General features: G+C 40.4%; 2 protein-coding genes across 3 annotated transcripts in view; one reads left to right on the forward strand and one right to left on the reverse strand.

Annotated features, from left to right (window-relative positions):
- LOC110066581 (beta-mannosidase-like) overlaps positions 1 to 3,097 on the reverse strand; it is a 32,023-nt gene extending 28,926 nt beyond the window's left edge. For both annotated transcript variants that reach the window (XM_020773810.2, XM_020773809.2), the window contains exon 1: positions 2,788 to 3,097. In XM_020773810.2, the coding sequence (XP_020629469.2) occupies positions 2,788 to 3,061 (274 nt within the window). In that variant the 5' untranslated portion in view covers positions 3,062 to 3,097. The remainder of the gene's footprint in view (positions 1 to 2,787) is intronic.
- A 36-nt stretch (positions 3,098 to 3,133) lies between these two features.
- LOC110066580 (telomerase reverse transcriptase-like) lies at positions 3,134 to 14,137 on the forward strand. The gene is made up of 6 exons (XM_020773808.2): positions 3,134 to 5,284; positions 5,754 to 6,637; positions 7,506 to 7,720; positions 8,300 to 8,662; positions 9,369 to 9,581; positions 13,484 to 14,137. Exons 1-6 carry the CDS (start codon positions 3,164 to 3,166, stop codon positions 13,798 to 13,800), a joined length of 4,113 nt encoding a protein of 1,370 aa, XP_020629467.1. The 5' UTR covers positions 3,134 to 3,163; the 3' UTR covers positions 13,801 to 14,137.

Raw genomic sequence — 14,137 nt, forward strand, 5'->3', positions numbered from 1 at the left:
AGATTAAGGGACGTGTAACTATCTCCTCTTCTGGTGCTATGCAATATTGTAGTGGGCAGGCATGTACTCTTATAACCCCCAAGAGCTATGCTGGCATGAGCCATGGATGCACTCCCAGCAGGTCCTACTATACTGGATTGGTCTGCAGGATAGGGGCAAGACAAGACAGCATCCTGGTCCACCAGGCTGGGGATTGTGCATGGGGCTAGTATATTGACCTTGTAACAAAATCCTTTTAGTTACTAACACCAATACAAGAAGTCAAGGTACCAATGGTGTCAGAAGTGAAATATCATGTATCTTGAGAATGACATGGCTGGTAAGCAAAAGTAATCAAGGCTAACATTCAGAGGATGGATCTCCTGAAACTAAAGGAGCAAGGCACTAACCAAAGTGGACAAGGAGAAGAGCAGTGAAGCAAGAAAAGGCAGGGCAGGTTTGGAGTTAATTGAGGCAAGTTATTTTAGACCACACATACAAGAGATCTGTAAAAATGCAAGTAAGAAGGTTGGAGTCTTGTCACGTTTAAAGAATCTATTGTCTACAAACACTAAACTTCATCTATATAAATATGCAATTTTACCAACTTTAACTTACTGTCATCAGGTCTGGAACTTTTGTACAAAATCAGATAGAAGGAAACTTGAAAGGATTCAAGAGCGTGTTCTTCGCATTGTTTTCAAGGACAAATCTACTACATATGATGAACTACTTAAGAAAGCTGGACTAACAACTCTATACAACCTAAGGTTACAAGATTTGGCAATACTAATGTACAAAGTTAAACATAAACTGACACCAATCTACATACAGAATATGTTTGAAGAAAATAGAACAACATACCAACTTTGGAATGAAAATGATTTTAAGATACCAAGATTTCGGACTGTAAGATACGGGAAACACTCTATAAGATACATGGGTCCATACTTGCGGCCAAGACTTTCAAGAGATGAAAAGAACAGTGATACCTTACATTCTTTCATATCAACTATAAGAAGAAGAGACATAGCATCTTTGCTTGGGGAAAATTGTGAAAACTGTCCCTTATGTTTATCCTGACCTGACTTTCATATTTACTTATTAATATTTTAATATTTACTTATTAACTTTTTTTAATATATACTTATTTATTGTTTACATTGATAATTTCTTTTTTGTGTGTGTCCCCAATTAGCAGCAATGCTAAATACCCCAGACATGTTAATAAAGGTTTTTGTTTTTGTTGTTGTTGTTGTTGTTGTTGTTGGTAGAGGACAGTTGCAGGTGGCATCCTTTGGTGACAGTCTTAAATGCAAACACAAATAACAAATACTGATTTAACAATCTAATTACAGTCAGTGTGAAAAGGAGACTGTGGACTGCACACTACAGATTGCAGACAGGGGGATAAAATACAGACTGAGGGTACAATGCAGACTGCAGATCAGAGTTGAAATGCAGACTGAAGACTATAATAGACTTTTTAGCAGAGCTCCAGCAACCCAAAGAGCCACCAAGTGGAGCCCCATACTCATATAGGAAAGAAAGGAAACCCATGAATTGATTATCATGGCCAGCGGTATTGCTCATGGAGGCACAATGACAACGACAAAAAAGTTGCGCAACATGGCAGCCATACTTTGACAAATAGGTTGACCGAGACATGCAGCCTTGGTTTACGGCGTACATCGTTGATATTGGACATCCATGTTATAGTCAGTTAACACCTATCAAAACAAGGTATCCACTGGCCAGTATCATATGACAGTAACCATATCACCGGCTCAAGTTTAGAGCTCATTGAGGTCAGGTTTTTTTTTTAAGTTGACCGCTGTCCAGGCACTGGTTTTCAATTGGATCGTAGGCTCAAGTCAGATAAACCTATTGTAATCAGGAACTTTGCTTTTAGGCTTGGCTAAATCTATATTTATTTAATATTAATTATGCATTGTGTTATTTCCATTATCAAGAGCTAACTGTAAACAGGGTTGTTCAGGCTAATCTGAGTGAAAGTCTGCAGCCTGAATAGTGCACTTGTTAATTTAAATATCACTCTTGTTGGCCTGTATATCACTCGGGTTAGCCTTAATAACACTCTGGTAAATCTGTTTAGTGTTAAATCTAGCTCTCAATGATAGAAATGGTAACACAATTCAGTTAAAAAGTCTGCAGTCTGCATTTTACCCCCAGTCTGTATTCTAACCATGGTCTACAGTCTGCAGTCTCCAGTCATTTTACACTGACTGATCTAATTAAGCAGGCGTGGATAAAGATGGAATGGATTGGGTGGTTAGCAACCCATTGTAATTTCTACCTTATGGCATTATCAGCATTCTGGCTCATAAGTTTTCAATTAGGTTGCAATTGTCAAATTACAACATTTTGTGGGCATGCCCCATTGATTCTGCAACCCCAAGGTACCAGCCACCTGTTGACCCCTGTTAAGCATGCATGACTGTGGTAGTCTTACAGGAGGGAGAGGAAATTAGCATAAAGAGAATAATCTTGACCGGTTCAGAAAAGAATATACAAACTGCTTGTTAAAAGCATTAAACATATATGTTGCAGGTCAAAATGAAATTCAGGTTAAAATGAAATTCCTTTGTCTCTTTACCCTAATTATTCATGGATCATGAATAATTAGGGCTAGAAGACAAAGGAAATTGAGAATCAAACTGGGTTAAAATCATTTTAACCTGACTTTCATTCTCACCTACAACATACACTTACTTTGTCAGGTAATTATATCTGTTATCGACTCCCTCGCAAAACAAATAACAACGAATGAGATAAATATTTTCACACCTTCCAAAGACCTTGTGTATGTCCAGTTGTCATAAGCTATCCATCGATAGTTGACATCATTAAACCGGAAGTAAGGATCCTTGATAGTTCCATTCTTGTACAGCGCTGTATGGACATTTCCGGGAACATTTCCGGGCACAGAGATGCTCTTATTTCCGTTTGTAACAATCCAGGTGCCTCCAAGATCCACTTCGACAACGTCACAACGTATCAGAGTAAAACAAGAGGCGACAATGTTTAGAAGAAGGACCAAAACATTACTCTTGATCGCCATCTTGAATGTGATGATCTCATTAACAACATAAGCCTGTCCGCATTACAGTCAGCGGTTTCAATCATCGGGGGCAAAAAATTGCGGGAAACACACTGATTGCAAATGGCGACGAAACGAGCGCAGGAGAAACGAAGTCAGTTTTGCAAAAGTCGTCAGGTTATCGAATCATTTTACGCCAAACACTTTACACTGCTTCGCTATCTTCGCAAAGTCAAGCACAGAAAAGCCCTACGCCTCATTCAAGATGGCGATCCCGTGGAATATCGCGTTCTCCTCAAATCAACAATAGTGGCAGGCGATAGTGATGAGTCAGCTACACAGCCATTTAACCCAACACAGACACAGTGGTTTACTTTGAAGGAGATCATCAACAGAGTCATTGAGCTCGTCTGCCGAACGAACAAAGCAAACGTGCTAGCGTTTGGCTTCGAGTCTTTGAATGGGTATGGAAAGAAAGGAACGGTGGCTGGGACTATTGGAATCCAGAACAGCTATCCTAACACGATCGTGAGTTATTTGAGAACGACGAGAGCGTGGCAAATGCTCCATGAGCGCGTCGGAGACGACTTAATGATACATTTGCTTCAGAATGTGTCTATGTTTGTGAAGGTTAAAGCAAAGTGTTATTTCCAAGTGGCTGGTTATCCCATTAGTCGTCTAAGTCCTTTGTCAACAACAGACACCACTCCTCAACTCCACAACAAGCCAGTAGTAACACAGTCGGCCGGCGGTGGAAATGGCGTAAGTACTGTTTTAAAGAGGAAAACAAGACGAGGCGGTAAGCGTACAAGGAGATATCGCGAGAATTCCTCGCAGAGCCAGAAAGAAAAGGAAGATTTGCCGGACGTGCCCGATAAAGAGGATGAAACCCCCGGACATGATGTGGAGTCTGTTCGTGACAGTGATGTGGTCGCAGCTAGGCCAAATCCTCCCGCAGTATTAGCAGATCCTGCTGAAATGGATGGAGGCAGTCATGGCCTTGATGCGTGTGTAGATTTCCCTCAAAACAAACAGAAACGTAAGCTTGAAAGCTATGACAGTGATGAACAACCTCGAGCTAAGGAAGCAAGGATGCCTTGCAATGCCCCCGATTATGTAGATAAGTCTCCAGAGTGTGGTTCAGTGGAGAAACTTGCCACTGAAGCTTCCCCATTGTTGTTTTCAGGTGAAAGTAGTGGAAAGTCTACTCAGGAATCTACCCACCCTTGCGTCCGGAATAGTGATGTCGATTCAGCAAAGAATGTCATCGAATTTCCCCTCCATGATGATGTTTCCACTTCTCTCTTTCGAGACAACATAGAAGAGAATGCGGCTGATCAAGAATGTCGTGATGAGGTCGAAAATTATTTACACCGAAATGAGGAGAAAGAATCAAGTGTGATGTCAGTAGAAAGAAGCGTGGGAACTTTAAAAAGAAAGAAATCCTCTTCCAAGGGCGCTGGAAGGAAAAACAAAGATCAGGTTAGACGAAAACCGTGGGATTATCTGTTAAAGTTTCTACCCAAACCAGGACAAACTAACTCTAAAAGGCATCCTCGCGGGGTTCGAAGCGACAAGCAAGCAAAACAGAATAACAGACAGCAGAGTGATCGCCCAGCTTCGAAGAAGAATAGGAAGGGTATCCGTTTGAACGAAGTTTCCCTGCCACGTGCAAGTTTGTTTTACTCATCAAACCTTTCCCAAAGGTTTCCTAAGAAACATGTTATGGAAACATCACCTGTAAGTATGGCTGGAGCGCGCAAACTCTCCCAGCAAATCTTTTTGCAAGGAAGCTGTTTGACTACCAGTGGACACAGTAGTGGGATAATAGGCAGCGAAAAAAGAGATGATCAAACTGCTAAGAACGCGACTACAACCTTAACCAACCATGATGTATTTAGAACAGCAACGCCCATCGCACAGAAGCGAAAGCCATTACGTTTGCCAAAGAAGCTTAAGAAAATACAACCACTTCTGCTGAAATTCCTGGCAAGGCATAAGAAGTGTCCGTTTAGAACTCTGTTGAGACACCATTGTTATTACAACGTGCAGAAGAGAGACAAGAAGAGCAAAAAGAGGAGAATCTTGCAAAGAATCCCTTTCAACGTCAAGATGATGTACCACAAGCGATCTTGGAAGGTTGGCACAAAGTCTACCAAATTCGTGCGTCGCGAAAAGAAACGCGTGGAAGTTGACGCGCTGGTATATCGCCATGCTGTTAACAATTACACCAAACATGATCAAGTGAGTGTACCATCAGCAGATGTAAAGTAAGCTAGGCTAGAATAACAGAACGCGTAATATTAATTTAGCGAGGAGACTATGAGCGTTTTTGGTAAACTAGGAAAAGCTTTTCAGGAGGGAACTTTGTCTTCGAGGATTTTCTAGTGGACGGTGTTATTTCTGAATAACTAAAGCTTTTTGTGCGCTCAGAAGGGTATTTCCCAAAACGATAATTTGTTAGACTGGTCAGTGAAACCTAGCGTGCAACTGCAACCGACTAGGACAATTGAGTCGCAGTGCGCAAGCAAATTAGTGTTGACCCGATAAATTTCAACTTGTTGCGGTTAGTTCTATAACTTTTTACTGACTGTTTAGCCGCTTAACTACCTACATTGCGTGAAGTGAATTTCTTCTGAGTTTAAGCTTTCGCAGGGAGCAGGTTACCTTCTAGCCTTACCTAAAAACTAATCTAATGATTCTTCTGCTACAGGTTGTGCGCTTTCTGCAATGTATCTGCCACAAAGTTGTTCCCAAAGAATTGTGGGGATCCTCAGAAAACAAAGCGACGTTTCTTCGGAATCTTGCCAAATTCATCCGTCTCCATCGAGCAGAAACATTTACCCTGGGCCAGGTGATGGCAGGGATCAAGGTTTCTAGCTGCGAATGGCTGAAAGACAAAGGAAGCGTGAAGAAGCACATTCCACTCTCTGATTCCCTGAAACAGCAGCAGCTGCTTGCTCAGTTTATCTGGTGGTTTGTTACCAAGTACCTCATGGTGATCCTTAAAACCTTTTTTTACGTCACCGAGAGTGGCACTCATCGCCAGAGAGTGTTTTATTACAAAAAACTAGTCTGGAGGAAGATCCATCGCTTTGGTCTGAACACGTTTTGTGGCGAGTTTTTTAAACCGTTGAAGACTAAAGAGGCGGACGAACTCCTTCGGAGGCCATCTTCTTTGGGTTTCTCGCTGCTCAGGTTTATACCAAAGAGCTCCACCGTCCGCCCTATCACTAACATGCGACACTGCCCGACGTCCAAGGAAACGATCAACGCCCAGAAACCGCAGTCAGTCAACTGGAAACTGCAGAATGTGTTTGAAGTTCTCAAGTTCGAGAGGCAGCGCAACCCGAAGAACCTGGGTTCCAACTTATTTGGAGCTGATGATCTTTACAGAGCACTGAAGCCGTTTGTGGCACGCGTACGCACAAGTTTAGAGCGAAGGCCGCTGTACTTTGTGCACGTGGACGTGAAGAACTGTTACGAGTCCATCCTGCATCAGAAGCTTTTTGATATCATAAAGCAAGTGCTAGAGGAAGAGGAGTACCTCATTCGACGGTTCTCTTTGTTGCGCATGTCGGCAGGAAAGGTCCACAGGTAAGAAGTATATCACAAGTGATATAGGAGGCGCAATGGCCCAATGGCTGATGCGTATCAACTTCAGGTTGAGTGATCCACGTGCTAGCGCTAGCTGGTTCTTGGGAAAAACACTTTGTCTGTGTCTTTTATGGGTATTGGTAAACGTTTTGTGCAATCTAACAAAATGCTGGGGGAGGGGAGGGGACTATCTGCCATGGATTAGCATGCCATCCAGGGGGGAGTAGCAATTCTCCTAGTCGCTTCATGCTGCAGAAACTGAGGGATAAGTTACGATTGCTTGGGGCAGTTTCCCCGTGATTTCACTTAGCCTTTCAGAATTTTTCAAAGTTATATTAGATTCCAAGGCGGGGTTGTACTTACCAATTTTATATTTGAGTTCTCTCCTACAGCCCAAGTTTGGCAAAGTTTTTAAAAAAATCTGTACATAGGTTTAAGAGCAACCTTAAAGTTTTGAAAATTTAAGGTGGCTCTGAAGTCCATGTAGAGAATTTTTTAAACTTTGCCAAAAGTTGCGTCCTATCATGCTTATTAAAATTTGATGATATAAAAAAATTTCACCGCGCCGCTTTTGAATTATAAGCCCCTTAAGCTGTAATTAAGGGTATTTTAGCAGGTCATACTGTTGCAATGGTAACCTATTGTGTCACGAGAATGATAACGTGTTCACCAATGGGCTCGCTCTTAATCTCTCCTCTGAGAGGAGAGAAGGGACTAAGAACAAGTGACCTCAGACCATCTGAAAATGACGCTATTGCGAAGGGTGCTAAGTGGAAAAAGCAAGCTTTAACAATAAAACTAAAAACGTTTCAAATAATTGTAGCTCAGTGAAGAGTCGCGAAAATTTAACATGTTCTTTAATTTGTAGGGAGTTTTTGAAACACGTCAGTACTGCAGATGACTGTCGTTCGTTTCCAGACTTCTTCCGTTCCCTCGTGACCGCATGGAAGCTGAAGGAAGTGATAGCTGTGGATAATGTGTGGTATGCGACTGAAGACCGCGACAAGCTGGTAAACATACTCGGTGAACACATCTTTAACAACATCGTCAAGATCGGAAACAATTTTTACCAACAAGAGAGGGGTAAGTGAGACATTGCAGATGTTTAGTTGTCGCGTAATTTTAGTTTGCAACACAACGACACTTTCTTTGAACTAATCGTCAAGATTTTACATAGCCAATCAAGTCAGCGAACGTGTGATTGGACGAAAGCACTGGAGATCGTCTCGGCAACATGTAAGAGATATTGTTCCCAAAACTCATAGATCACGATTTCATCGCTGCAACATGTTCCTGTTACATAAGTCTTCTTGCAGCATGGAGCCCTACATAATCAGAGATTAAATTGGGAACAATTCCAAGTCGATAGCGTATTTCTATCAGCACGAATTGTCTGCCGCATGCTTCGAGGTTTTTCGTCGCCGAAATGTCTCGGTAACATGAGGTGAGCTAAAAGTCCTTTTCTGACGTGACAATTTTCGAAGTACTCGCAACTGCTCGAGCTATCTTTTTTTGGTTAATAACACCAAGAATCTTTTAGAGAACTGCAATGTAGATTTTCCAAAACGGGACCTGTTCTATGGACTGTTTGAACTAACTAGTGTGGAGTAGAGATTTGCGTTCTTGTAAGGACTTTACTCATTTACCCTCTTATTCATTTAGGCATAGCACAGGGCTCTGTCTTATCCACAATGCTTTGCGGCTACTATTACAGTCAGATGGAGAGAACCCACCTATCGGAAGTATCCGAGGATCCAGACTCCCTCCTGTTGAGATGGGTAGACGACTTTCTCGTGATCACCCCTCGGAAGAGCTTGGCTGATAAATTCCTCAATGTGATGCATGCCGGGATACCCGAGTATGGTTGTTTTATCAACCACGATAAAACGCTGACCAACTATGACGTAGTCGCGGCTGATGGTCGGAAGGTGAAGAGTGTTGGGGCGAGTGAGAGATTTCCCTGGTGCGGATTCCTATTGGATACAGTGACACTTGAAGTTTCTCCAGACTTGTCTCGGTATACCGGTGAGTCTCAGTAATTATATTAAACTAGTGTATGTCTTTTGTTGCTCTTTCAAAGTAAAGGAAGCTGCTAAGATCAATTAAACGTGCGAAGAATTACAATGCCCAGTTCGCTCTATGACGCGCGCCTGCAGTGCATCATGGTACGTCTGGCACAGGGCCAGAGGCCGTCACATTCTGATCTTCAAATGAAGTATTTCCTAAAACAATCGAACAGCTTCATCTATAAATCGAACTTCTAAAAAAGACTTCCTCTTACAAATTCTGGGCTTGTATTTGCTTGGTGCATCTCCCATTATGCACTACAGGCTTGTTCAGAAGTGAAGCGGCTCTCGTAAGCTTGTAATTCTATTTGTCGTCATTGTAGCAGCTGATATTGTTTTGGGGCTGGGGGACATTGTTTCTGTTGTTTGTTCTATTGTTCTGTCAAAGGATTTCAAGCCATTCATGTGAGACCTTACGAGAGCTGCTATATGAGCCGGCTTGTTTCCTGGAGGGTACTGCGCAAAGAATCCAATCCGTAAAATCAGAGCATTAAAATGCCTTTGAAGTAAAAAATACCGAAAATTGTCCAATATTCTCTGTGTGGAAGTTGCCCTTTCAGGGTTTCTTACTCTGTTTGATATCTGTTTTTAAGTTAACATTCCTGTATTTAACTCATATTAGGCAGAAAATTAGTGGCACTTATTTGTGGCTTGTTTCCTCTAAGGGCTCCTCTTAAGAGACACCCTGACGGTCTCCTTAAATGCGCATCCTGGTGAGGCCCTGAGAAGGAAGCTCCTATACTCAGTACGCCCCAAGTGCCATCCGTTACTACTGGATCAGTATCTGAACACACGTCAGAGAATCCTGCTCAACGTGTACCATGTGTTCCTCTTGACTGCGTACAAGTTTCACACTTACGTCAAAGAGTTGCCACGGGGTAGGTTCTATTTTTTTAGCTGGTGATTATTTGCGATGCGCATACTGTAAAGATGATGTAAAAATCGCCTTTTTATAACGGTAAACCCTTGCCTAGTTCCTGTACAGTTTTCTCCAAAACTTCGCGGTTAATTGATTTCGGTGACGTATCCGAGAGGAACGGCCGGGAGTACACTTTTCGCCTCGGACCACGTGACCCGAAAACGATTGACCGAGGCAAATATCAACGCCTAGGAACTAGGCAAGTTCATATAGGTAAGCCATTTGCTGAAGAAAAAAAAATAAAACAGTTGCAACGAGCATCAGCAAAAATGTGGTTTAGCATTTGTGAGCATTTTGTGGTTTAGCCTTTGTGAGTGTTAAAATTTGTCTTTGATCAAATATAAGAATTAAGAGATGATAAAAGAGAAGTGTTGATTCATTTTACATGGTAGGTTAATAAGACACGTTTGGGGGGATGACAATCCCATGAGAAACTTAGCTGAGTAACGCAGTCGATCGAAATTGATTCCCATTTTGAGGCGTCATATTATGGTTTTTTAATGACCGCGCTGCATGGAGCAAATAAACTCTTTGCATTCTATATATATGTATATTTTATTGAGACTATAGATTGAAAGGAGTTGTCTAGACATCAAAAAGCATATCGCAGGCGTTTATGATCAGTGAATGGGGTGTGCCGATGCCATAACAAATATTGAAAGGATAAAAAAATTGACATGAAAATTCTCCCGAAAACTTCAGCCGAGTTTGTTCAGTTGCTTGTCTTATATCAACCAATGAAACAGAGCTGCATTCTTAAACCGTACCGACTACAGCTCGAGGTCGAAAAAATAAAATGAATTCTTGTTAGTGATTGTCAAAAATAATATACTGTGTTGCACCAAAGGGATATCATCCTTTATTTGAAATTTTTGGTTTATTCTCGTCACCTGTTGTCTGCTTGACGATCAATTGCCAATAAATCATTATCTCTGGTTGTCTTTTTTGAAAGCGCAATATCTCTTTCATTCCCAGGTATTGACGAACCGCGTTGCGTACCTGGCTTCAATCCGGCACGGCTAAAGTTCTCAAAACGCGGTGTTTACTTCGCTTAGCAGTATTCGCGTGTAAATTCTCGCTGTTCCCTTTATAAGCCGTTTACACTAGCGGTACAAAAATTCAGGTTTTTTGTCACAGTGAGATCTGTGTTCATATGGTATTTGCCCTGTAAACCAACATCCTTGGCCTGGATATTAAGTGAAGTTTGCAAGACAGATGTGACTCATTAAAAGTCTGATGTTGATGTGGCTTTATATGTTTTCCATCAAAAAAAACTGAAGCTTTCATTTGAATGACAGCGTAATAGATGAAACCGTAGAGGCCTTAATGGCCTTTTATTGTTCGAATATATTTAAAATCAATCAAGTACACTTAATTTGCCGCTAAGTGTACTTGTGTTAATGTGAAATTTCTCGGAAAAGGGGAACTCTACCAATTGAAGCAATATTCAAATTTCCATTTTGTAAAGAACTTGTGGAAAACTCCAAATTGTAATTATTTTCAACGAAAGCCGTATGGTATATGGCGTATGTTTTCATTGTTTGGTGTGTTTAGTAATCGACATATTTGTCCAGAAAAAATTAGTTACCATAACTCGTTAGTAACTAGTGAATATGAATATTCTTCTTGATCAAAGGAAGCGATTTAAAGGTACACGCCTTTATTGCTTTTCGGAGTACACGGTTCTCTATTTTCGTTTAGTCTCAAGAGACAGTTACTTGAATTTCAAAAATTTAATTTTTTATAATAAGAAATTACAAAGTGTCCCTTAGCAACGGTGTATAACCTGTGTTTAATCTGTTAGCAATACATTTAGTTCTAAATCGCAGGCCAAGCGTCGAATTGACAGCTCGTTCACCTCAACTTGGATCGTAACCGGCCATGTTCATATGGGTTCTAACCTCTGAATTTCTTGTTCTTGTACGTGTTTTTTTTTTTCTGTATAATATCTTCCCAGGTCTAATATTTTTGTGTGTGTGTGTGTGTGTTTTTATGATGATAATGCTGCCTTTGTGAGGTTAGACTGTAATCTAAACGTGATTAAGGATCAGGTTTATGCATGGCTATTACTCTGTTTGCAAATTGGAATTGTCTGTTAATCACAAGCCTAACGACTGAAGGCTGTGTTACGACAAATACAACAAATGAGATAAAACTGAAAATATATTGAACTCTGATAAAACAACAGATTGGCGTCTCTTGCCTGTCTGAGAAAGACTTTCGTTCGCTTTTCCTTCTGAACCTTGCTAATATTTTGTTACACTGGACTATATGCTAGCTATCAGAAGATTCGAGAAACATCACCACAAATTAAAAATGTTTGAAGGATTAAAATTCAGAATTATGATCATACAACACACCCATTGTTCTGAACTGCTTCCGTTCGAGTTTCCGTATCTCTGGATCTCCAGACAATTACTTTTTAATCTCTATTTTTTTTTTTTTTTTTTTTTTTTTTTTTTTTTTATCGAAGTCCTGAAAGGTTGTACGAATCTTTGATCGCTATGTGCATTCTAGCCGAGTTCCAAAAGATTCCACTGAGATCGACAGTATCTGCGACCGCCTTTCCATGAACAGAAGGAGTTGTTACAAAATGAAACAATCGAACTCAATCTTTTTGCAGGGCTCTGAGTGACCTTCCCAATTCGAACATCAGTGATTTACAATGTGTAGAAGTAAATCCAGTCTTTGTAGACGGATCTTTGTGCGAGCACAGAAAACAGTATATTCTTCCATTAGTCAACCACTCATAATTGAACCTTAAATTAACATAGCACTTTAGTTTGCCAAGCAAAGTTATTCTCTGCTAAGTTATTTATTATTTATCACAAAATGAAGCAGAGCAATGCAAAATAGACTATGTTCCTTTTCAACAAAAAATAATTTTGACTTTTTTTGGCATTAAAATATTTCGCATGCTTCGTTATTTTTTTATTTTTTATTTATTATTTTTTTTTTTTTACCGTGTTGTTTAACTAGGGTAGGTCATTTTTTTTTTTTTCTCATTTCCTTCTTTACCGCGCGTTTTTTAAATTCAAAAACATTCCCCTTTTTGATAAAATATATTTACAGCCGTTTTTACCATGTAAGGATGTCGCCATTTCATTTATTTTGCTTGACTCCCCGTCAATACAAGTTCAGTTCTTTTTGTAATATACCTGCATTTTATAAGGGTCGCTACAACTTGCAGAAACAACACCGTAATATATATTGTGTCAGCCTGACAGCCTAATAAAAGAACCCTTGTAATTACTCCATTAGTCAAATGTTCCAGAAGAGCGGCCTTCAATTTGATCGACGTACTGAACTCTCTTCGAACAACTAACTTCTAAACTAATAAAATCGCCAAATTGTTTCTTTGTGAATCAAATTTTCGCCGTTTTTTTTTTTTTTTTGCTGGTGTTTTTGCATGCGTCAATCCTGTTGGCACCTTGCTGGCCTCATTAGTTACTGTTATGAGTTTTATCAAAGTATTTCTCTTAATTCTGTTTCACCATATGTTGCCCAACGCAAGGAAAACAAATCATTTCTGGCGAAGCGAACCATGCGCGTTTTATCTCGTTAAAACAGGAAAGGCGGTGTGAATAGCAAGTTTGTTCTCGACTAGTGACTTGCGAAATAGAGAAACGATTAAGTTCTTTTGGTGGTTACATATGTAAATTAGATTGAATGCTTCTATATATAGTCTGAAATATAAATTATAATTTTTGTAATATTGAGATCGTTGCGGTGTTTTTCAAATCTGTCAGATTGTTACTGTCTTTCATGAGAAAAGAGTTAGTTGATATGATACGTTTACAGTATTGGAAAGAAAGTGAAGTTCAATGTTTTATTTTTCTTATCTTTTCATCTTAATCACAGGTGGTCAACCGAAGGACAACCCGCCATTTTTCTGCCGAGTTATTCTTGATTTGGCGCAGTATTTTCATTCAGCAAGTTCTCGGAAGTGTCGCCAGATGTCTCCCAGTGAAGTCACGTTTTCATTGGACGAGCGCGAGGTGACGTGGCTTTGTTTTCACGCGTTCCAGTCGTGCCTGCGTAAAAAGCAATCTCGCTATGGGGAACTGCTGAAATTTCTCAGGAAGGGCTTGTCGCAGCTACGCTTGCCAGCAGAAGATTTCAAAGCAGTCATTGATATAGATACCTCACAACACGCTGTTTTTAAGCTCATCCATTGAAAGCACATGCAAGCCTCGTGCTCAATTGGGACACTTTCATCTCACTTTAAACTGTCCAAGAGTTCATCAGATACGTTTGACCACAAATGTGTTCACCAAAGTGCTGATGACAAGAAGGCGCCAAGAGTCTCCGTAACAGTGTACACATGCAGCCAGTCTGGTTCAACGACCGCCAGTGCGTTGTAAAAATCCTCCAGAGAAGGATGTTCTGCATACCCCTCACTCAACAAACTTTCGGAAAGATTCTTTGTGTTATTATATCGGACCCATCAGAATATCACGTGGTGTGGTATTGAACTTTTTTCGTGAAAAATCATATACTCTTCGAATCTCTTAA

The sequence above is a fragment of the Orbicella faveolata genome, unplaced genomic scaffold (assembly GCF_042242905.1).
Source record: "Orbicella faveolata isolate gen_17 unplaced genomic scaffold, um_ofav_v1 contig_35, whole genome shotgun sequence".
NCBI lineage: Eukaryota > Metazoa > Cnidaria > Anthozoa > Scleractinia > Merulinidae > Orbicella > Orbicella faveolata.